The following is a 22,984-nucleotide window of genomic DNA, read 5'->3' as shown; positions in this document are numbered from 1 at the left end:
TGTTAGGAATTAACAGCATTCCTAAACAATGGGATTTGGAACGATTTGATGAAAGGGTTATTTATAAGTCCCCGCAGGGCCTTCACAATTTCTCACAGGTGAATTCACAAGTTACATTACATCTAAAGCCAGCCCCAAAAATAGTAGTCTTGGACCAAAACCATATTACAACAACACAGTTTACACAGTTCACTGTGTGAAGAAAAAGTCGAGTAATTTTTATTACCCCCTCAGTTCCAAAATAGCTGTGAGTCATATTTTTCAAGTATTCAATTATTTTGAGACAAAAAAAACATTTTTTTTTCAATTTTTCATGATCTGATAGGATGTAAAGGAAAAGAAGAGGACAGAAAAGACTTTACATGGCGTTTCCCCAGTATATAATGTTCAATACCCCTTTCCTTCCTCATTTCCTTCCTATCCAACCAGGATTATTCGAGTCCAAGGGAAGAATATAAGGAAGAAAAGAAAAGAATCTACAGAGTGAGACCCACAAATTAAAGAGGAGAAGAATTTAAGGCTATAGATTTGAAATGTAGCGATTTGAGTTTAATTTTTTTTTTTTTTTTTTTAATTATATTAAGAAGACAGGAAAAGAATCTACACAGTGAGACCCACAAAAAGGGAGAAAAAATTAAGGCTATGGATTTGAAATGAAGAGATTTGAGTTGAGTTTAAATAAAAAAATTATTTATTGAAGTTATATCCCAAAGTTGAAGGGAATATTAGATTATAGGACATGTTTTATTGCAAATTTTATGGCATAGAGTTCAACAACTCCTTCCACATTAAGGCTATCAAAACAATAAATCAATATATCCATGTTGTTAAGACGTTAAACTTAATTTAATCACTCCAATTTTGTGCTATAATAATTCAAATCCTACAATTCAAATGAAGCCTGAGAACGAGTTACACGATGTTCATTGATACATTGACATACTAAAAAATTTCAATTCACAAGTCCCGCATATTAGTCAAGAACACTTAAATTGTACAGAGAAAAGTTTCAGTTTTTGTTTATTCAATACACAAGGAAGTTTTGATAACCTCAAGAATTCTATTGATGTTTGTCAGTTTGTGTTAGGAAAAGGAATTGATTTGTTTCTCATTTAATCAGGTTTAAAGCGGATTAGACAATGAGAGTCAAAACTTGTTCTACTCATAGCTAATCTTATTTAGTTTTTATATGGAGTAGATATTTTATTATTAATTATAAAAAATAAAAAAAAAAGTAGATATTTTATTATTTGTTATTTGTTCTTTTCATTAATTTTCATGATATTTTGAATTTGTTATCAAAAAATTAACACAATTTATGACTATAGTCATCAAATATTTTATTATATTTAAATTTATTTGTTAAAAATCTTATCTTGAATACATTTAGGATCGTCTTTAGTTATATAAAAAATATATAGCAGGACACTTTGAACCCTCCTCGACCCCAAAGCGGAAGCAGGGCAATGGTGGGACGGGTTAGGGATAGGGGCACTCTGTACCATACCCCCATTGACATCCCCCCAGGTATGATTGGCGTGTTGGGGTTGGGGTCAGCCAGACAAAGAGAAAGAGTGGTGGTTCTGCAATACAATCCACTACAGAACTCACCAGACAAACATCAATGCCTGGTAAGAAAAGACCTACAAACAGCAGCTCAACTATCATTGAAAAACTGTGTGGTTGGATATAATTTTTAGACAAACGATCGGCATCCAATCCCAAATTCCCCAAAAGCACCACCACCACACACACACACACACATATATATATAGAGAGAAAAAGAGAAGAAGGCCTGCTCGATTGATCTCCTAAATTTCCATGCACTATCAACTTAATATTGAATAACGTGTGATGTATATGAAAATGGTAGCTATTGAACTATGACAATGGCATGTATCATATCAATGGAGTATCAGATCAATTCCTTTATTGAAATAACGTGTGATGTATATGAAATCTACAGGGGACTATTGCATGGTATAATGTAAAAGCTCAAGTGGTCAAGCATTAGAATTTCGTAGCCACTTTCGGGAAAATGGTGAAAAAGGTTAGGTCAATATCTAGTCCATTCCTCGACATACAAGATTGAGTAATGGCCTTGTTGTATATGAACTAAATCATTATTAATGATCATTTAAGTCACCACTAATCCTGGACATGAAACGCATCTATTTGACAGGTTGAAAAGCACCGGACACAAGTCACACAAGATATTCTTTCATCTCAACAAAACAAACTAGTACTAATATATTATAATTTCATGAACTGTGAAGCACAATGATACTCCCATAATTAAAAATTTAAAAAACAACAATAAAATAATAACAATCCTAATAATCTAGAAGTTTCATGTATCTGGGACCAGAATATGTTTAGGATCAATTACAAAACTGAAAATATTGTAGTAGAATTCTGATTTGTGCACCTGCAACAGGTCATCTGAGTCATTCGTGTTGAGCACGAGAAATGTGAGCCTCTTCCACATGACTAGTGAGCAGAGAAATACCATAATGTGAAGCACTCGAGGCAGCATAATATGATGTTCCAGTGAGTTGAGCATACTTTGGAAGTGCATGACCTATAAATTAACATATTACTTGCCAAGTGAATATATTAATGAAAAGGTCCATTTAGTGGGTAAAAAGTACAAAAGTAAATAAGAAAATATCAAAGGACATTCAGAAACTGAAAAATTACACTCTATAGCTTCCCTACAAGAAATAGTACATCATAAAATCCAGTGCCCATTGTTGTAAGTTGTTCAGCAGAGCCTTAAACATCCAGAATTTAAGCCTGTCGGATTTGCCTTCAGATTTGTCTTATGTCGATGTAGCAACGTACCTATCTGGCTAACTTCTTACAGACATTAATTTCTGGTCATTTACCAATCATTTATGTAGCAATAAACCCATCTTTTTATGATAATATGAACACTTTTCCCTGGGACTCTCAAAACTTGAACACTAGTGTTTAGGCGTTTATGATGCAGTATGAGGTGAAAATGGATGTTCATAACTTCAAGAATTCAGTATAAAACAATCATTAACAAAAAGTGAGCAAGTCATACTTCTCTATAGTGATTGATTGGGCATGTTATAATTTATCTTATTGATGTCAAATTAAAAACAAAGAGTTCATAGCTCAAGCATCTAAAAAGGAACCATTCATACCTCCAAATGCAGCACTGGCAGCTGAAAAATTAGAAGTGACGGAAGCTGTCAAGAAAGAAAAATGCAATGGAAACGAGTGAAACAAATTGTGAGTTTGACTTCACATTTTATGCCAACTAAGAATGGAATTTGAGCACATCCTGAGTTTCAGAAGAAGAAGTAAAAATAAATAAATCAAAAGAACTAAGAAAATATAAGAGCTCTACCCCAATAAAAAAAGGAAGCCACTTTGGTCCCTTCACATGTTTCTGAACATAAAGGATTCCTGAAATCAACAAATTTTGAGTGATATGCATTCATCAGTACATAAAATTTAAGACCAAAGGAATTTAATTATACCTGTATTCAAACAATGAATGGCACTAGGAATTCCACCAATATAATATCAAGTGCAATGTACACTATTATAATATGTAATATAACACATTAGAACTCACCGATCAAATGTACCATGTATCAAAGATAGGTTCCACCTTTGGGGAATAAAAATTCTTTATCCAAGACATAACCTCATATAGAAGACTCGGTCTCAAATGCCCAATCGTCCATCACGGGTCACCAAAAACCACGAATACCAATTGCGCTGAACTGTCATTTCAGTAATCTAAATTGAGCCATCAAGTAACTTTTATTTGATTGTTTAACATTTCTGATTTTCAAGAAGGGAGAAAAAAAAAATCAAACTCAACTCAATAGAACATTTTCCCAATTATTTAGAATCGGGCTACATAAATTCTATTTTGCGATTCTATCTAAAGCCATAATATCAATCAAATCCAATACTATTGGGGTTTAAGCCCACAACTACATAACCACTCTTTTTCAGAATGTCACACGAGTCCTTCTAAAAACAGGCATATCGTCGAATGAGCAATATACAAAGCTACTGTCATATATAAATGCCGCGTAACACGTGTGCGTGTGCGTGTTCGTGTGAGAGAAGAGATAAGTATACCGAATTAGGGTTAAGAATCTTCGGAAAAAAAGAAAAGAAAGAATTATAGGTTTTAAGAGAGAGATAAGAAAGACGCGTGCGTGTGAGAGAGAATACCGAATTAGGGTTGAGGCCCCGTTTGGAAAGTGTAGTGTGATGTAGTGTACTGCTCTAACCTAGAACAGAACAAGTTTTTTGTAGTATGATGTTCTAAAATGAGAACAAAACATGTTTGGTGTTCTAAGTTTGCTCTACCGAATCATGGAACAAAAACATGGTAGAACATGTTTGGTAATGTATATTATTCTAAGAACAGTGAGAACAAAATATGTTTGGTGTTCCAAAGTGTAACTAAAATTAATTTGATAAATAAAATAATTAAATATGTTGGATTAAAAATGTTTTTAAATAATATTTTCTTCAATACATTTTTGCTAACTTTATTAAGTATAAAGTTAGAAAAAATGATTGTATTATTTTAACATATTGTTCCTCCATTTATCTTAATTTATTATAAAAACCATTAAAATAAATTAAAATTTCCAAATATGGAACTGAAATAAAGTTTCAATATATCATAGTTTCACGAATTTTAATATATTACATACATGAGTATCAAAAATATTACAACATTCGTCAACAATGCCAATAAAAGTTCATGAAATAAAATTAAACTTTCAATATTATATCATTTCTCAACAGCCACAATAATAAACAACAACAACATAAGCAAAAACAACAAAAATATAGTTATAGTAAGACAACAACAACAATGTAGTTTTGCCGATTTTGTTGAGCTTGCAAAACAGCACCTACATCCTCCAACTCTTCCTGCACATGACCACCCACTTGCAGACGTTGGTGTATGTCATCCAACCATATAATTTTTCAAACATTGTCAGCATTGTCAACAAACATTGTCAGCTTTGATATCCATCTAATTACATAGTTTTGTCCACTAATTAAGAATGGTAACTTTTTTCAAGTATCAACTAAACAATTCGACTAAAAATAGACCAATAAATATATTCATATGATTTCACGTGTCATTTTTTCGATGCGTGTTAGTCACCTTTCATTCACATTGATTTGTTGGTAATATTTTACGTTTTAGAGCCAAACAGCACTTAAATCTTGGAAGTTACATTATGATAGATAAGGATCGAAAGAGTCCATTAGCAAAAGGAAATTCTTGAAATTTTGAAATGATATCATATGATAGTTGGAAAGAGAATATCTCCTTATGTAGATATACTGAAATTTCAATTCAAACCAACAATATAGATAAACAAACAGTGCTATGGCCAACATCCATATATATATATATCAACTCTTCCTGCACACAGGATCATTGACCACAAAGATGCATCAATTTAACAAAAAAATGCACACAGTGGCTATGCCTATATATAATTAATTATATATCTATATCTATATATATGTATATATATATATCTATGTATGTATATATATATCTATGTATATACAATGCACACAGGATCTAACAGTGTCACCGGGTTGCAATCAAAACCCTTTCCTTCAGTCCACTGTGAATTTTTTGAACATTCCACCACAAAATCCCCATTACTGAACATTTTAATTGACAGACAAATTACAAAATCAAAGCAAGTTAGAAGCTTGATATAAGAAGCTTGGCAGTTTGATGGTCCGGCGAAGCCACAGTGCACCATAAATAGAGATACAAGAGAGCATTCCTCAACAAATCAGGTAACAAGGTCTTCATAATTAATTTTTTTTTTCAAGCAAACAAAAAATTAACTCATTTGGTGTCGACGATGAAGGTAAATAGACCGAGAATCGCCTGTGAATCCGAGAGTGCAGAGAGCAGCGGCGAAGCTTGGTTCGCCGGAAAACGCAGAGGTCACAAAGGGGAAGTTTATCTTCAGATCTGCATACACAGTGGAACACCGACAAGCCCGATCTTGATTATACATGTGACTAAATTTAGACAGAACTTGCAGACTCGTTTCAATGAAGAAGATGCATGTTTGGAACTCACCGGTAAGAAGAAGACGTTGTCGAGAAGCTTCGTATTTACATCAATGGTGTCGATTTCAACCCAAGATCTCGGAAAGCTTCAGTACCTCCCAAGGGTACATTGTGAATCGCCTCAGTCGTAGAGAGAACCCTAGAACAAGATGGACCGAACAAGTATATTGTGTTCTCAGTGTTCCAACCGGTTGGGCTATTGTTCTCCATTCTACAGTGAAAAGTGGGCCTTGCACAATATGGGAACACTTTGGAACATGATTTTTTTGTTCCGGAAGTTGGCCCAAAAACTGAATTTATTCTACAACTGTTGGACACAATACAACCCATACCAAACAACCAAGTTTGCTCAATAGTGCCCATTTGTACTGTAGGGAAGGGCATAGAACAAGATGGAACATGCCCCAAACAGGGCCTAAGAATCTTCCGAACAGTTAAAAAAAAAAAAAAAACAAAGAATTAGGGTCTAAGAGAGAGATAAGAAAGGGTAACCAAAAGCGTTGCTTTAGATGTACAGCCAAACATGAAACATCTAAAGAAAAGGTTGTCATGGGCCTTAAGTCGGCTTAGCTAAAAAATCTAAAATCTCGGATAGGCCCAATCCATGGTGAAAATGAATCAGCCCATATCACTGAATGAGTATACGGTCCACGAGCTTCAGGCCCAACAACACATTTCTCATTCAGCAGCTATAAAGATACAGAACTAGGGTTTTAATATCCTCGGCAGAGTGCAGTTTAGAGAGAGTGTGAGGGAGTGGGAGAGGTGTAGGGAGAGAAAGAAAAAGAAGATGCCGGCTGGACATGGTTTGCGATCGAGGACGAGAGATTCGTTCTCTCGGGGGTTCCGCAAGAAGGGGACCATACATCTGACGACCTACCTGAGGACGTATCACACCGGTGACTACGTCGACATCAAGGTAAACGGCGCCGTTCACAAGGGTATGCCACACAAGTTCTACCATGGCCGTACTGGACAGGTCTGGAATGTCACGAAGCGCGCCATCGGTGTCGAAGTTAACAAGCAGGTCTCGATATCTCTTAAATCTTTTTTTTCCTTATAGACACGCATATGTGTGTGCGTCTTGATCTTCTGTGTTCCGGTGGTATTTATTAGTGTTATTGTTGATATAACTATATAACTTAGCAATTGATCTGATGTTCTTTGTATACAAATGACTAGATAAAAAGTGTGTTGTTTTACAGTATTTGGTATTTGTGAAATAGGGTATTTAAGGTAGGAGAAAGAAATCAATATAATTGTCCTTAATGGCATCAAGCCGATGTCATTCATTTTGGGACATGATTTATTATTATTATTATTTTTTTTTTATTATTATTATTATTTTATTTTTTATGCTTGGCTGTGTTTTCTGGGTTTGCAACTTTCGACTTGTAGAGTAGGAGTTTCATTTGTAGTTCTAACGTTATCTAGGTTTTTTTTTTTTTCATCAATCTGTAATACATTCTGATTAACTATTCAGACTCATAGTGGGTTCTGCTCCATTTGGTAACTATTAGTGGGTTTTCTTTTCATCAATCTGTATTACTCGAATGTTACCTCGTTATTGGATTTTGTGAATATAATTTTATAAATTCTTTTTGCAAATATCATGTTCTCCCTAATTGCTCATCAATATTCAGCCCATTATCTCTGAGTGAAATTTACTTCTCCTATCGATAAACATTTCCTATATCCAAAATTGTTTTGTCATTTGAAAGGGAATTAAGAAAACAAGAATGAGGAATATGGTTGTTCATAACCAATCCTTGCAAATCTTGTTTGGGTTTGGAGTTCATTTGTACTACAACCATATGGACAAAGTTCAAGACTTTATCTTTCTTGGTGAAGGAATATGGTTTGTTCATCTTTTTAAAGTGGTATCAATTTCAACTTCTCTTATTCTGAGATTAAAGTAGGATAACAAAATAAATTCTACATTGCCTTTTGCTTCTTACGAGATTTGAGAGAGATCGCCTTTTGTATCTAACTCACCTGTTGGTTGCACTAGTAATAATTTTATTATTATATTTTGCTTTGTTATATGGTATTTCTTTCTTTTAAATGTGTGAATATAATTGCTTGGATCTGTGTATTTTTGTTGGAAGTTGGTTGTACAGATGGCATTTGATGCAAGAAAGAATTACAGGATAAGTGGGATGTGTTTTCATGTGTGTTTATATTTTCAACATTGGGGATATATTTGAATGGCTGTAACTTACGCCTTGGATTGGTGGTGGAATATATTTTCAAAATTGGTCAATTTGATCTTTGCTCAAGTTTGTTTATTACATTCTGTAGTTTATGATTATAAACACTCTGGATTGCTAGTTGATTAAATTGATTGTGACACTCTCTTTGTGCCTTTGCTTTTTCTTTTATTTTTTATTCTCTCTTTGAGTGGTAATGGAAGTATTAAACTGAGATGTGGTAAATACGAATGACTACAGGTTGGTAACAGGATAATCAAGAAGAGAATCCATGTGCGTGTGGAGCATGTTCAGCCCTCTAGGTGCACAGAGGAATTCAAACTGAGGAAGAAGAAGAATGATCAACTGAAGGTGGAGGCAAAGGCAAGAGGTGAGGTTGTTAGCACGAAGAGGCAGCCGGAGGGCCCTAAACCTGGCTTCATGGTTGAATGCGCAACTTTGGAAACTGTAACTCCAATCCCCTATGATGTTGTCAATGACCTTAAGGGTGGTTACTAGGTTAAGCTTGTTCTGGATTTATTTCTTTTTCTTATGGCCTTCTGTTGTGAAAGACTGGATTCAGTCAAGCAGAGGGGTTCTTTATATTGTTAGCTAAGAATCTGGTTTATGCGGATTTTATTTCAAATGAGAGATATTTTTCTTGAAGTGACTCTGAATGTATGTTTTTCAGTCCAATACAGTCTTGGGTTGGAAGAAATTATTACATGCTTCTGACGAATCCCATAAGCAAAAATTTACATATTTATATAATATTTGCTTAGGTATCAACTAGTGATTGGCCGGGGGTGGGTGAAAATGATGAAAGGTTTCCTTCATTTTTTCATCGATTAAAATTTGGATTTAGTGTTCCACTTTGGTTTGTCTTAATTCTTGGAGGTTTAAAGATGAGTAACCTCTTCCTCATCCCTTTTTTCATCCTCTTCTCATCCAAGCAAGCAATATATCAAGGAAATGCGAGAAACCACCCAACCCCATTTCTGAATGAGGAGAATGTTGGTTCCAACATTACTAAAAATGTTTTGAATCAAATTGCGATTGCCGCACCAACCTGCAAAATAATAGTAATAGTTTTATTTTTTCCTTTCAAATGTAAGTTTGTAAACCTTTTTTTCAAAAGTTAATTTGAGTTCACCTTGTAACACAACTTTTCACTCTCTCATTTGCAGGCATTCCTTTTTTCCTTGATAGTTGACATCTTATAGAAACATCTTTTCCGTAAAAAATATTAAGTAATATAATGCATATATGATTCCACCCTGCATTTATCAAAACACAGCCTCTTGAGTTTCAAATTACTTATAGCATGGACAGTTGGGGCAGCATTGGAACACGGACTCTTAATTTACCAAATCTTTTTAGCATTTCTCCATCCTCAAATTTCTCTCACCATACTCTCACCATAAATAAAATAAAATAAAAAATGAGTTACTTTAGAAAACGAACAAGCCACGGTGAGTTTTTACAGAATTCACTGCAGTTACCAAGGGCATGCACACACTGATCCATGACAATATGGGCGTTCGAATGGGCTTGAAAAAACATGCTGAATCCATCAAATACAGTACTCAAATATAAAGGCACAAAAATGAGCACTTCACAGGAAGTCAATTAAATATAAGTCCCAAATATTTTATCATACACAGCCTTAGCTTTCACATACATCCCTTGGATGGAGAAAAAGATAATGAATTAAAAATAAATAAATACATAAACAGAAACCTCTTCCAGCAATCCTGTTAGTTGGACATTACGTTCTGTTCTATCCAAATCCCCAATTTCTGTTTTACTTTTCTGATCCCAGTGGGGGAAGAAAGAAAAAGAACATTATCATCAATTCATAAAAATAGAAAGCTTTCCAGGCTACTAATCACATGTTGTTCAGGAAATATTTAATTTTGAAAGTACAGATTAAATTGCACTGGCACATATTAGTGAACTATATTTCTATTTAAAAGAAAAAAAAGAAAATTGAATTAAACATATCATGATTTTTCTATGAGACAAAGGTAGCATAATACAAAGCAGATCATATCAAAGATCGCACTTGGGAAATACCCACGAAAAAAACATAGGGAGCATGATTTACCATATTCTTACAATAACTTATCTTTTTCTTTTGGCTCTCTACTTCTATCTCAAGGATTCACCTTCATAACTGACCTGTAGATAAATTGATGTCGATAATAATTAACCAATAATAATTACAGTTATTCAAACACAATAATAACATGACAGACAAAGTCACATACTCTCTTGCTCTTGAAAGCCAATGAGTGTAACTACGTAGAACTGAATCAGATTATAGAACCAACAATGCATAATTATTATTATTTTTTTCTCCGTGGCAAGAAACTCGCACACCCTATGGGGACTTGAACCCTCACCTCTCATTTTGGGAGGTTGAGGAGATATCACTAAGCTACAATTACATGGTAATGACCTGGTGTGTTTTGCTTTAATTGATATTTGGAATTATATGCACAAAAGTGACTGCTCTCAAATTCAAACCTGTGTTTTCACAACTGACGTGCATAACTTTTACCCAGTACACCTAGCAATGCCCCCTAATTCAGATTGGTGGTTTCTATTTGCACAAAATGACAGCCTCATAGTCTCACATTTTCATTCTAATGAAATAATAGGTGCATACCCAGAAAAATAAATAATAATAGGTACACAGTTACCAATAAGAGTTGTAACCCAGTGGGTAGCAAAAGTGGGTGTGCTATTTGTCAAACCAAAAAAATATAAATAAATAAATAGAATGAGCATCACATAAAGCATTATGTAATTTGTACCCCCTAAGTGCACAAATACATACTCTCTTCCTATTAATTAAAGTAAATACACCAACAAGCAATGTGATATCAGGAGGTGTGAAGGAGAAACCGACTATAAACCTGACCCTTGGTATAATTGGTACAAAGGGGTAACATCAAAAATATCTGAGATTCATTAACTTTTGCTTATTCAAGATATAAATCAAAATTCAGATGTTGATGTGGAAGACAAGCTTTTAACAACTAATGTTTCATAAACATTTGAGCAAGTAATTTTATAAAACTATACATTTTATGTCTTAAATGTAGACCATTACGACTTTGTTACCCAAAAAAAACAAAAAAACAAAAAACAAAACAAAACCAAATATATAAAAAAACGTAAATTAAAATAAACATTATTCGACCAAGATAAATGGAAGGTGAAAAAAAAAAAATTAATAACAGAAAAGAAAATTTGGCCTACCCAGCAGCATCAACGTCTAGTTCTAGGCTTGCAGCGAAATTCAGCTAAAAGTGCTATATGATCAGAAGACCACTCCGGAGAAGGAAGTGCTGTGTCTTTCCTCAAGCTATCCTCATCCAAGAGCTCCAACAAAGATTCCACAGTTAAAGAGTCCGCTGAGATTCCATATCAATCACTTTAAATGTCAGGTATCTATGTAATCTATATCTAATATCTCCCTGTAACTTCTAATTACATTAAAAATTGGGCAGAAAATGCAAGTATGAAGATATAAAGAAAGGAATGGAACAAAATGAAACACTTAAAACACACTAGAAAATCAAACAAAATGAAATATGTTCGAAGTATACCTGAATAAAATATGTAATCAACTGTACCAATAAAGTCCCTGGTGCAATTCGTAAATAATGGTTCATTTGTAGCAGGATCCATTCTCCTTCTCTGTTGCTCTAGACCAAGACCAACCCCTATTCTTGCAAAGGATGAGTACGCGCTTACCTGACAGAGAGCACAAACATTAAAAGAGAAAACATGTGTGCAAACACATCCCTTCGCCATAAAACAAAAACAACAATAATTATAATAACAAATATATCCATATAACAAGCCCTGAAAGCAATCCAATCTGAAAGATATGTTACCAGCGGCAACTGATGTGTTATTTTGCTAGCAGGGCGCAAGATTCCAATAGGGTCTACTGCTAAATCTGGATGCATGGGATCAACTTTCCCCATCGCAAGAAGTGCATGAGGACAACTGCGTTAAAGATTAACAGCCCCTTTAGATAAGAAATATATCACAAGTAATTTGAGATGACTTGCAAAATTCTACATTAATAAATAAAACCAATGGTACATGGACTCTTCCAAAGTACGTGAAGTACCCGTCAGACACACAACAATCGGACAAGTGCATGGGGTATGTGTTTGACACATTTGGTTGGACATGCACCTAAAAAGCATATCCAAAAAATTAATTTTATTAAATTATTCCTTCAAAACAAGTTAAATGTCTACTTTAAGAAATAATAGGTGTCTGCTTGTTGCACACAACAAAAGGACACATACCCACACCCGACACACGTACCCAAGTCCAAGTAGCATAGAATAAAACCATCCTAGGATCATAACTTTTATCATTGTCATAACAACATACAAACCTTCCAGGAATAGCATTAAAATCCCCACAAACCAACATGGGAATGTCTGCACTGGCAGCTATCTTTTCCAATCCTTTTAAGAGAGTGTGAACCTTTTAAGAGAGACAAGCAAGATGGAATATATTGTTAAGTAATGATGCAAATTAAGAGCAAATTTTCAAAGAAAAAATATGGGCCTTGGATAACAACCTGCCAGAGCTTAACATCCTTTAAATCTTGGTGAACATTTACATGTGTGTTTGCCTGTACTCCAAAAATCAACAGAAAAATTGTCATAATATGCTCCAAAAGACCTACTATGAGGCAAAGGCTGAAAAAAATTAAAAATATTTAAAAAAGAATCTCAATATATCATTAGTTGAGACAACATTTAACAGCAAAAATCATTATCTCAATATATCATCCGGAATGTAACAGACAACATTTAACACATAACCGCAACATGTAGGCACCCAATATAAGCATATTGCCTGATATATCACATCCTTGCATGGGAAAAAAAGCCTCTATTCTCAAACTAAATCATTATCTTGAGATATCATCCAAAATTAACTGACAATATTTACCACGTAACCACAATATGTTGGTACCAAATATCAGCATGTTCCTTAATATATCACTATCCTTGCATGAATGGGGGGGAAAAAAACCCTTCATTCTCAACAATTGTCTTGAGGGAATAGTAATATTGTCGGGTGAGGTATCTTGTTTGGTCACCTATTCACCCCATTCTCTTATAATTATGTGTTTATAGTAAGGCCTCAAACCAAAGATTTCAGTTCTCGCTTGTTTCCAACGGACTCTTTGCATCACCAAAAATTTCAAGGTTAAATAATTTGGGATGACAATTGTTAATTATTTTTAAAGTAATACGTGTATTGTTTTCATTTGATAAGTAACAGATTTTATTATAGAATACCACAGCTAAGGGGATAACTAATAGAGCAACGCTACACGTCACGAAAATCGAATGGAAAAAACCTCCGTTTTAAGGCGTTTGCTATACTACTACTTCAGGCGACTGTCAGTTCCAATCAAATGGAAAACACCGACCAACTAATCCCTAATACCTAGGAGTTCTCAATATTTTTGGTCAACAATAGACTTTGTCGAGATCACGAGTCTAAGAATCTGTTACCTACAAATTAGGTTGGAGAGGAGAAACATAGACTGAACAATCAAAAACCATCATAAGATGGATGAGATGATTCCAGGATGCCCTACAATTTGGAATGATGGTGATCTCACTGATGGTTACTCCACTAAGGTTTCTCTGGCAAACGATGGCCATGTCCACACAGTAATTAGGAACGGTGGTGATTCTATATCTTGAACAGAAGGCTCCCTCTCAAGGAGAAGAAACCTTTCCATGACTGGTAAATCAACCTCTAGGATACCGGTGCAAGCTCAATCGATTCGGGAGGGAGAGGTTGAAGAACCAACATTGCTTGCCCTGGACCATGGTTGAAGAACTGAAGAGAAGAACGGAGGGTAGAATTTTTTGATGAAACAATTAGGACCAGAGGAGACTAACATGTCAATACCATACATAGCCAGGTCATTCGAGTTATAAATCACGAAAAAAAAATCGTAAAGTTCAGCATTTTCCTAACTAATAACTGGTCTACAAATTATTTATTAATATAGTTTATGCGATAATCCTTTCCATGTATAATTTTCTTCTTGTAACACAAGAATATGCAAAAAGGACAGCCAATGGTGACCAATAGCTCAATGGCTCACGGGGAAGGCATGAACCAGGACTTCAAAGCAGTGGTGAGCGAGGGCCGTTTGACCGCCGTCCAACAAATAGACAAACTTGGTATGAATGATATTATGTCCATGGGAAAAAGTTCTGAATTGTATTGGTCCTAACTTAAGAACTATATTCCGAGCAGCCAGTCCAGCAAGGCAAAATTAATATTTATTTTACGATTATTGTATATAAATGGATAATGTCTAGGAATGTAGAATGCTGCTCAATTATATATACCTTAATTTAAGTTTGTCCATATTTTCTTTTATTTGGAAGGGAATGTTGAACACAGGCAAAATATTATATCACACCAACACGGCAACCATGGCGTCACCGTGTTCAATACACAACTCTGGCTTGACATGGCCACCCCTAAACTCCACATCCCAAACAAGTCCAGTAACACATGCCACCAACTCAAAAAACACAACATCAGAGGCACTAGAAGCAACGACAACGAGATAGTAGCCATAGTGGTAGCAAAAAATTGTTATTAAAATTCATACCACACAAACAAGTTGGCGTTTCCCAGGATTATCGATCCCCTGGTTGCTAAATTTTGCTTCTAGAACCACTATCAGTGCAACATTATCCTGTTCCAAAAAATAAATCAAGAAGCAATGAGTCAATGACAAGGAAACATACAGCCCAATTTGGGGAGTAAGCAGAAAAGAAAATCATCAGTTTAAATGCAATTCAGCCACCTTAACCAATCGACTGAGAGCAGTTTTCTTCTGAGCACTAGGAACCAAAGCATCTGTCAGAGACTGCGCAGCTTTATTGAACTCAACCTGTGCAAAAGCATGTATTCATTAAAATTTGGAAAGAATCAGAAAAAAGAAAAACACATTCTGAATTGAGACACTTCCGAACCTCGTATTTTTTTACATGTGAAAATCTGTCTCTACGAAAAAATGTAGCACACCCATCAATTGTATGAACATTTCCACTGAAAACCTGCAAACAATAACACACATCAATAATATAAAGAATTTTAAAAGGTAATAACCATAGGGCGTGAGATCATTAACCAACCTCTGCCGTTTTTCTCTTAAATAGAGCTTGATAACCATGTTTGTCAAGCTCGGGGGCAAAATATTCCTCAAAGTGATCACTTTGAACCTGAAAGCAAAACACCATAACCATGTTAGTCATTGTCTAAAGGCACGTTTGACCTTCTAAATTACTCCTAAGATTCGAATTTCCTGGGCTGAAATTTCATTTTCTCAAGATTCAAGGTCCAACATTAAATTTCTATCATGTATTCACATATTTAGTAACTTCAAATCACTACGGATAGAGGTAGCAAATCCAGATGACATCAGTTAAGTTATGGTGGTACCTTAAATGTGAGGACAACACAGCACACTACAGAGAGTAGAATTAAAAGCAAGATATAATAATAACTTCAGAATGATTAGGAAAAGGAAACTGTCCTACATACATGTAATGATTTCCAATGGATCAACAAAAGGTAATTTGTCATATCAATAGATAGAAATAGGAAATTTTCCCTTATTATTCATTGGTTCCGTCTCTGTCACACGAAGTAAAGAAAGACGAATCCAAATTCTCAGACATGCAAATTATGACTATATGTTCACAATTAGTAGGAGCTAAATATCTAGAAATCCATAAGGCCTGCTACCTACCAATCTTGAACTGTTTGCTGTTAGTGAGAACTAAAAAAATGACAATCATGCATAAACACATTTGGCAAGGCATCTTTCAAGAATAGTTTTTATACTTTTACTTCTGGTAAGCAGTCATTTTCAAAATAATAATAATTATTATAATAAAAAAAATAGAAGAATTGTTCTTAATTTTATAAAAGGAATATTACTTGATAACTATTGTTACCCAGAAATGAATTTTTATTGCTTTCATTTTTTTAATGGAAAATATGTATATATTTGAACCCAAAGGGATGCAACCACACCTACATACACTATATATTATTCACCAAGGACTGTATTAACATAAGTGGGAAATTCAGGTTTCAAGTCCCCGCAGGGGCATTCCTTCAACTTCCACAGAGTATTTAGTCCTCTGTAAAAGATAATTTAGTTCTTTACCCCGGTCAATTTTAAAACTTAGCGAAAATACAGTAATTCAGGTCATTTTTACAAATTATAAATGGCGCTCATGTACCTCTTGGAGACAAACAATGTCTGCACGATAGCCAACTATTTCTCGCAATAAATTCTGCCTGCGATAAGGCCAAGAAAGAGCCCAGGAAGGGCAATAAGTGTATAATTCACTGCTTGCATAGACATCAGCTAAGATGTTGTATGAGAGCACAGAAAAAGTTCCAGCAGATAACATGCGGCCATCTGAATCTAAATGCCCCAGCACATCAACTCCACTAACTGAGATCAAACGACGTGGACTAGGGGATGGGGCCGGAATAACACGGGATGTTAATATGGTGTTGACATGTCCAACAGTTAGTTTTGTTTCAGCATCTACCACAACACATTCAAACTTAAGGACATGACCAATATCATCGGCTGTTGGTGTGTATGTCTTGGAGCGTCCTACTTCAAACCAAGTTTCACCACCATTCCTTTGGGCAACTACCGCAGGATATAAAGAAGCTGCACCATTGGCCAAGTTAGGGTTTGGTTGCAAAGCAGGCAAGTTTGCGTTCACAACCCCAGATCCTGTGCTATTGAAGCGCCCAAATAATTCTTCCTCCTCAGTTCCATTTTCATTTACAGCACTGGCAGCACGCTCATGTAGAACACGATGATGCTGCCATGCATCCGAAAAACATTTAGGAGAGCAATGGTAACTTTTAGCAACAGGAATTTTGGCCTTAACACATCCAAGGCACTGCAATGTGGCTTGCTCTGATGGATGTACACTACAGATGGCGACTTTTTTATCACTTTGTATACGATACCTGCAAAGCAAAACCAAGACGCAGAAAATATGTATCAGGCGCCAAATACTAAAAGACCAAATCCATGCTTCAAACCATTAGGTAACAGAGATACATAAGCAACATAATCAGAAACCCAATGATTGCATATCTTGTAGACATATGGAGGAAGTTTGAAGGAACACTCTTAACACTAATTTATGACACCAATACAGCATCAATGTGTACAGCATACCCTAAAGCAAAGGGCAAAATCCATTTTCTAACTACAGACATTAAAACAAATATAGATATGCCCCTTTTTATGAAACGGCCGGCCCAAACTTTTAACACTATCTAAGAACCAAGAACCAGAGATTGTCATGTAACATGGTCCAATGCTTCTTTCCCAGATTTTAGCTGATTTGAATCACAAACAGCTATGCCCGCATTCCCTGTAGTTAAGCAAATTTGTGTCCAAGAAGACGAAGAAGAATCAATCTCACTAATAAGATGCCTTCTCAATGTCACAACCCACATATATATAAGCATCAACAAAGCACCCTAATCAAACTCTACTACCAAAAAAAAAATATAATAATAATAATAAATTTCTAAAATACACTAGGATTAAAACATTAACATAATAATAAAAATATAAATGGACAAAAGTCCTTAAATCTATTTATATTTTCCCCGTCTCCAATAGTAGGTGCGAATCATATGCACTTCAAGCTCTCAGGGTATGTCTCATTCTCCATCACCACGTTGTCACTCTCTCTAAAAAAGATGCATGCAGCAGGCACTACTATTTATCTATATCTCTGATCTTCCATTAAATTTAACTCATTAAATTCTCATTTAACTTCCTTGGTTCTTGCACATGTTCAAAATGGCATTCATTCATCTTCAACATATAAACTAATAGTAAAATACCTCCACTATTTTCCATACTAAAAACACGTGCAAAAAGTAATCAGCGTAACCAATTTGAGTAACTCAATTAAGATATATATATGTATTTTTTTGGGCTTCACTCCCCTTTTGAGCACTTCTATACGATTGTATAGAAGACAAAGCCATTATTTTTGGATGTAAAACTTCATTGTAGATAACGAACCACTATAAAACCTGTTACAGTGACTTGCAACAGTTCCTGCCTACAAAAGGGCTCTGCACATTGTCAGTTGCTAAAGTGACCAACAGATAAAAATTTTCTCCATCAGCAAGTTTAACTCCATTGATCAATATATGGAGCGAACAATAAAAGAAGCCCCGACAATTTTTTATTTGGAATCAGGTTCACATATGTTTGGACCTATTCTGAACGAAACCTATAGGCTCTATATGTAAACCTTGCAAACACTATCACAATCACCAACCAATCCCTTGTTGAAACCTTAAAAGTACTGCAATATTCAATCAGCTGATTATGAGAATAAAAAAGATATAGCTTATACCTGACACTAGAAAATGTATCTTACACATGACATGACAATGACCAATTATACAAAGCTTCTATCACGGCACTCTAAAACAAACAGATCTTCAGCTGTTCAATGAATATAAATTCTGTGAGAATTTTAATAATTGGAAAACTGTACCAAGGGTTATTGCCTGGGGGTACTTTCTCAACTTCTAAATAGAAAGTCAAGGGTTCAAGCCCCATGTAAAGCTAATGGGAGTGAGACTCAAACAGTGGGAAGGGGAATAATTCTGTGTATGAGGGAGCAGGAAAGTGAGAACCAATATATGACCGCTAAATAACAGAGGTAAGGGAAGCACCATAATACATAAAAGTAGCCACAAACTCAAAAAGCATCCATTTGAAAATGGAATCAGCAAAAATAGTCACACATTTAACCCGTCTACAGATTACCCAATTTAATCAAAAAAAAAAATCATTGGGTGTTACCTAAGTTAACCACATATCTGTTCCAAAATTAAAGATGTTCAAATTTTAGTTTTCAGTAAATCAATAGTTCTCCTCATAACTCTTTTACTCTATCATTAAGTGCACCTTTTTTTTTATATACAAGTCTATCATTAAGTGCACCTGAAAACATTTTATGGTAGTCAGTACGACTCTTCGACTCCTTAATAGGTCTCGTAGGTTCTCACTAGATCCAAATATGATTTCATCTTCCTAGCTAACAAAACCAAATGATTAACCGACAAACCAAAACAATTAACAAGCAATATATCTCACCTATATTTTCCATACTGAATGCACAACAAAATCAATAAAATCTAACCAGCGAAATCAATTTAATTTAAGTATATGGTTTCCCATCCTAATTACAACTTCAATATGAAGCACTCACTTTTAAACATCAAACATCCCTCAAAAAGTAAATTCGCAGATAGTTATAGCCCTTCTCACCTATACAATAAACACACACTTAAGTACCTAATATTTACCATCCTTTTTCCCATGAACAAGTTGGACCGCATTAGCTGCTTATGCTCAATGACCAATAAAAATTGCTTTGCAACTTCCCTGAGAATCAGGTTTGCTAATACCTAAGCCCACCACAATCCAAACCCACTAATACCCTCTTTCAAACCCGTCAATGCCCTCGCATCCAGGCTCCAGTAACCAATTCCACATAAAAAATAAAAAAATGTGAAGAAATTTGACACAGAAGTCTAAGCAAAAAGAGCATCAAAATTGTTTATTCTCTCAATCACAATGATAACAGGGAAGACTGATGAAAGAAGATACAATGGAAAAAAGAAAAAGAAAAACAAATCCCTGATGTCTTAGAAACTTGGCTGTTTTTCTTCCTATCTTAGAAATACTAAAGATTCTTTTATATTCACCCAATATATTACAACTCAAGACACAGACTATGATGTTCCATAATCTATCATCCTATATAGATTATACACATCTCACACCTTTTTTTTTCTTTTTTTTCTTTTTTTGATAAGTAAAATGTATTAAAAGGCGTTCAAAAGGGGAACGCATCCCAAGCTATACAAAAATTATACACATCTCACACCTAACAAAGTCACTCTAGAAAGTGAAGATAAAGAAACCATAAGTTGTCCAAAGTATACAAATAAAACAATACCAACTATACTTGGAAAACTAGCCTGGTGATGTAGCAGTATTTATTCATAAACATACAAGATATACTGATGTATAAAGGTAAGTTATAATGACATGCAAAACAGATAATTATGTTCACACTGACACTAAATTTAGCAATTAGGACTGCAATGAAGATGCTTACACAACTAAAATATATTGAAATGGTAAAAAGTATTACATCCGAATACCAATCTAAATTAAGATGCATTCTTTGAAATAAGGTCTCCTACTCCCCTTGTTAGATGCAATATTTAAGCCAACAAATTATACAGGAAAAAGGGGGGAGAGATTAAAGAGTAAGTAACTTGAAAAAAAGCACAAGTATTGTAGATAATCAGAGGCTTTCTTAAGTTGAGTTGAGTGGAGTTGAGTTGTGATGTTCAGAACAGTTGCTGTCAATAACATTTAGATATTTGCAGCATCTCCAATGATATTGCCATTTCACAATGTCTCAGCTACCTCATGGCAAGCTACCTCATGGCAAACAAATCGAGAAAACTAATATGAAAGAGAGAACAACGCTCACACACATTTGTATTCGCATAATAAGTCAGTCATTTAGAATCCCTCTGTTCCCAAAGTCCCTAATCCAATCTAGTGATTTCCTTTCAATCACAAAGACGGGCGTGACGTTCCACATCGCCTTGGGGGAGAGGTTTGATGACACTTATATATAAGTGGACATCCATTAAATGTGTTCAAGTGTTTTGAAGAAAACCATGAGCACCGAGAGGAGACTCTGCAAAACAGACAATATCTGCACAAGTTGGGGCAGGTGATGACAGATGGTATCAGAGCCAAAACTGGAAGGAGCATGCACAAGTCATGAGGGTCATGCCAGCGAGGATGTTGGGTCCCAAGAAGGGGTGATAGTGACATCAACAGGGAGAGAGGTTCAAGGGCGGATTTAGGGGTGGGCTCTGGTGTGCTTGAGTGCACCCAAAAAAAAAAAAATTACTATAGGAATTTTAGCCCAGGCTAAAAAAAAAAGAAGAAGAATTACTAGTATTAGCCCACCCAAAGAAATATTAGCTCACCCCATTGACAATTTCTGAATTCGCCCTTGGAGAGGTTTGATGACACTTTTATGTGTGGACACCCGTTAACTGTACAGAAGCCTGAAACAGGGACAATATCTACACCGGTTGGAGTGGGTCATGACAAAGGCCTTTCTTCAGTTCACAATTTTCAAACAAATTTTGTACTCATTTTTTAATCTCAATTAATTAATCATAAACATATACCAGGGCCTCCACCTAGGTCTCATCCTTTGCCATGATTCAGTATATGAAACCCTCCCTGATTAGATTTCAGTCAATGAGGAAATATTCCAATTTCATTGAAATTACATTAGGATTTAACTTTAAAAAGTTTTGATTGAATTAGAATCCACATGTCGTCAAAACCCTAAACTATTGTCCTCTAAAGAGAAAAAAAATAAAAATAATAATAATAACAAGAACAATATTTGAGTAGCACTGGTGATAGTAGGAGTACTAACCACTTGTATCTCAAGAAATGACCGTCGATGGGAGCGGATTCGGGGACATCCTCGGTGGTAGCGGATTTGTCGGGACGCCTCAATAGCACGTACGGCGAGAGCTCGCAGCCTACAATCGGAATATCAGACGGAAGGTGCACTCGAAGCACGCTCAGCATAATTTTCACTCTCTTACTTCCCACTCAACAACACAATTATCAAACCCTAACCCTACAAGTGATCCTACAAATGGTCCAATTCTTACAAGTTCGATGAAACCCAAATCAAGCAACACGCGTTGGCGGACACCTGGCGAATCCGCCATCACCTGATCTCGAAACCCGCCAGCCTTGCCCAATCTCACAAAAGCCCTAACAAAATCAAAAATCAAGAAATGCTAATAACGAGCACGAAGGATCTTTAGGGGAAAAGAAAAAGAACAAAAGAAAGCTACAAGAATTAAGATAGAGAAAATGGACGGATTCCAATGTCAATCGTAGAGATTGCGGAGCATCAATCGATGAAAACGACAAAAATCGGAAAGTCCAGAGAGAGATTAGTTTCGGAGAAATGAAGGTTTGATGTTAGAAAGAGAGAGAGACAGGGTAAGAGGAGATCGATTTTGTGTTAGGGTTTTACGCGAAAGAAATCGAGAGTCGTTCGTATTGCGCTGTTTGGGGATGCAAATTGAGACATGTGTGTGTGACTGTGCATATCTTGCAACTATATACTCGTTTTTGTCTAGATGGTATAAAATATAAAGTCGTACTTGTTATATTTACATACTGTGACTATTGGCCAATGACAAATAGGGGCGATCAACTTTTTCTTGTGACGGATTTGGTGGAAAGAAAACAAACAAACAAACAAACGGTTTATATAAAGTCCTCAGATTCTATGTGAACCAAAACAGTTTATAAAGCCATTGGGGAGGGGAAAAATAAATAATGAAAAGATTTGTTAACCATTAAGATTTTCTTTTTCTTTTTTTTGTTTTTTTTTTCATAAGTAGCTATTAAGAAGTTATAGAGAAGGAAAAAATAAATAAATAAATTA

At 35.2% G+C, this 22,984-nt stretch overlaps 2 protein-coding genes across 2 annotated transcripts; one reads left to right on the top strand and one right to left on the bottom strand.

The window, feature by feature from the left end:
- The first annotated feature begins 6,833 nt into the window (after positions 1-6,833).
- Positions 6,834-8,972, top strand: LOC132293114 (large ribosomal subunit protein eL21z/eL21y-like). Its single transcript, XM_059790455.1, has 2 exons — positions 6,834-7,144; positions 8,568-8,972. Exons 1-2 carry the CDS (start codon positions 6,908-6,910, stop codon positions 8,823-8,825), a joined length of 495 nt encoding a protein of 164 aa, XP_059646438.1. The 5' UTR covers positions 6,834-6,907; the 3' UTR covers positions 8,826-8,972.
- Positions 8,973-10,253: 1,281 nt separating this feature from the next.
- LOC132293113 (carbon catabolite repressor protein 4 homolog 1-like) lies at positions 10,254-22,674 on the bottom strand. Its single transcript, XM_059790454.1, has 12 exons — positions 21,950-22,674; positions 16,640-17,393; positions 15,524-15,610; positions 15,362-15,445; positions 15,193-15,279; positions 14,995-15,081; positions 12,922-12,975; positions 12,733-12,824; positions 12,215-12,329; positions 11,924-12,071; positions 11,574-11,728; positions 10,254-10,487 (listed from the first exon to the last, which is right to left on the bottom strand). The coding sequence occupies exons 1-11, from the start codon at positions 22,105-22,107 to the stop codon at positions 11,583-11,585; spliced, it is 1,812 nt and encodes a 603-aa protein (XP_059646437.1). The 5' UTR covers positions 22,108-22,674; the 3' UTR covers positions 10,254-10,487; positions 11,574-11,582.
- Between the last annotated feature and the right edge of the window lie 310 nt (positions 22,675-22,984).

The sequence above is a fragment of the Cornus florida genome, unplaced genomic scaffold, assembly GCF_030987335.1.
Source record: "Cornus florida cultivar Cherokee Brave unplaced genomic scaffold, ASM3098733v1 CherokeeBrave_3.0.0_Hap2_Chr02, whole genome shotgun sequence".
Lineage (NCBI taxonomy): Eukaryota > Viridiplantae > Streptophyta > Magnoliopsida > Cornales > Cornaceae > Cornus > Cornus florida.
This window is presented reverse-complemented; position numbering and strand designations above follow the sequence as displayed.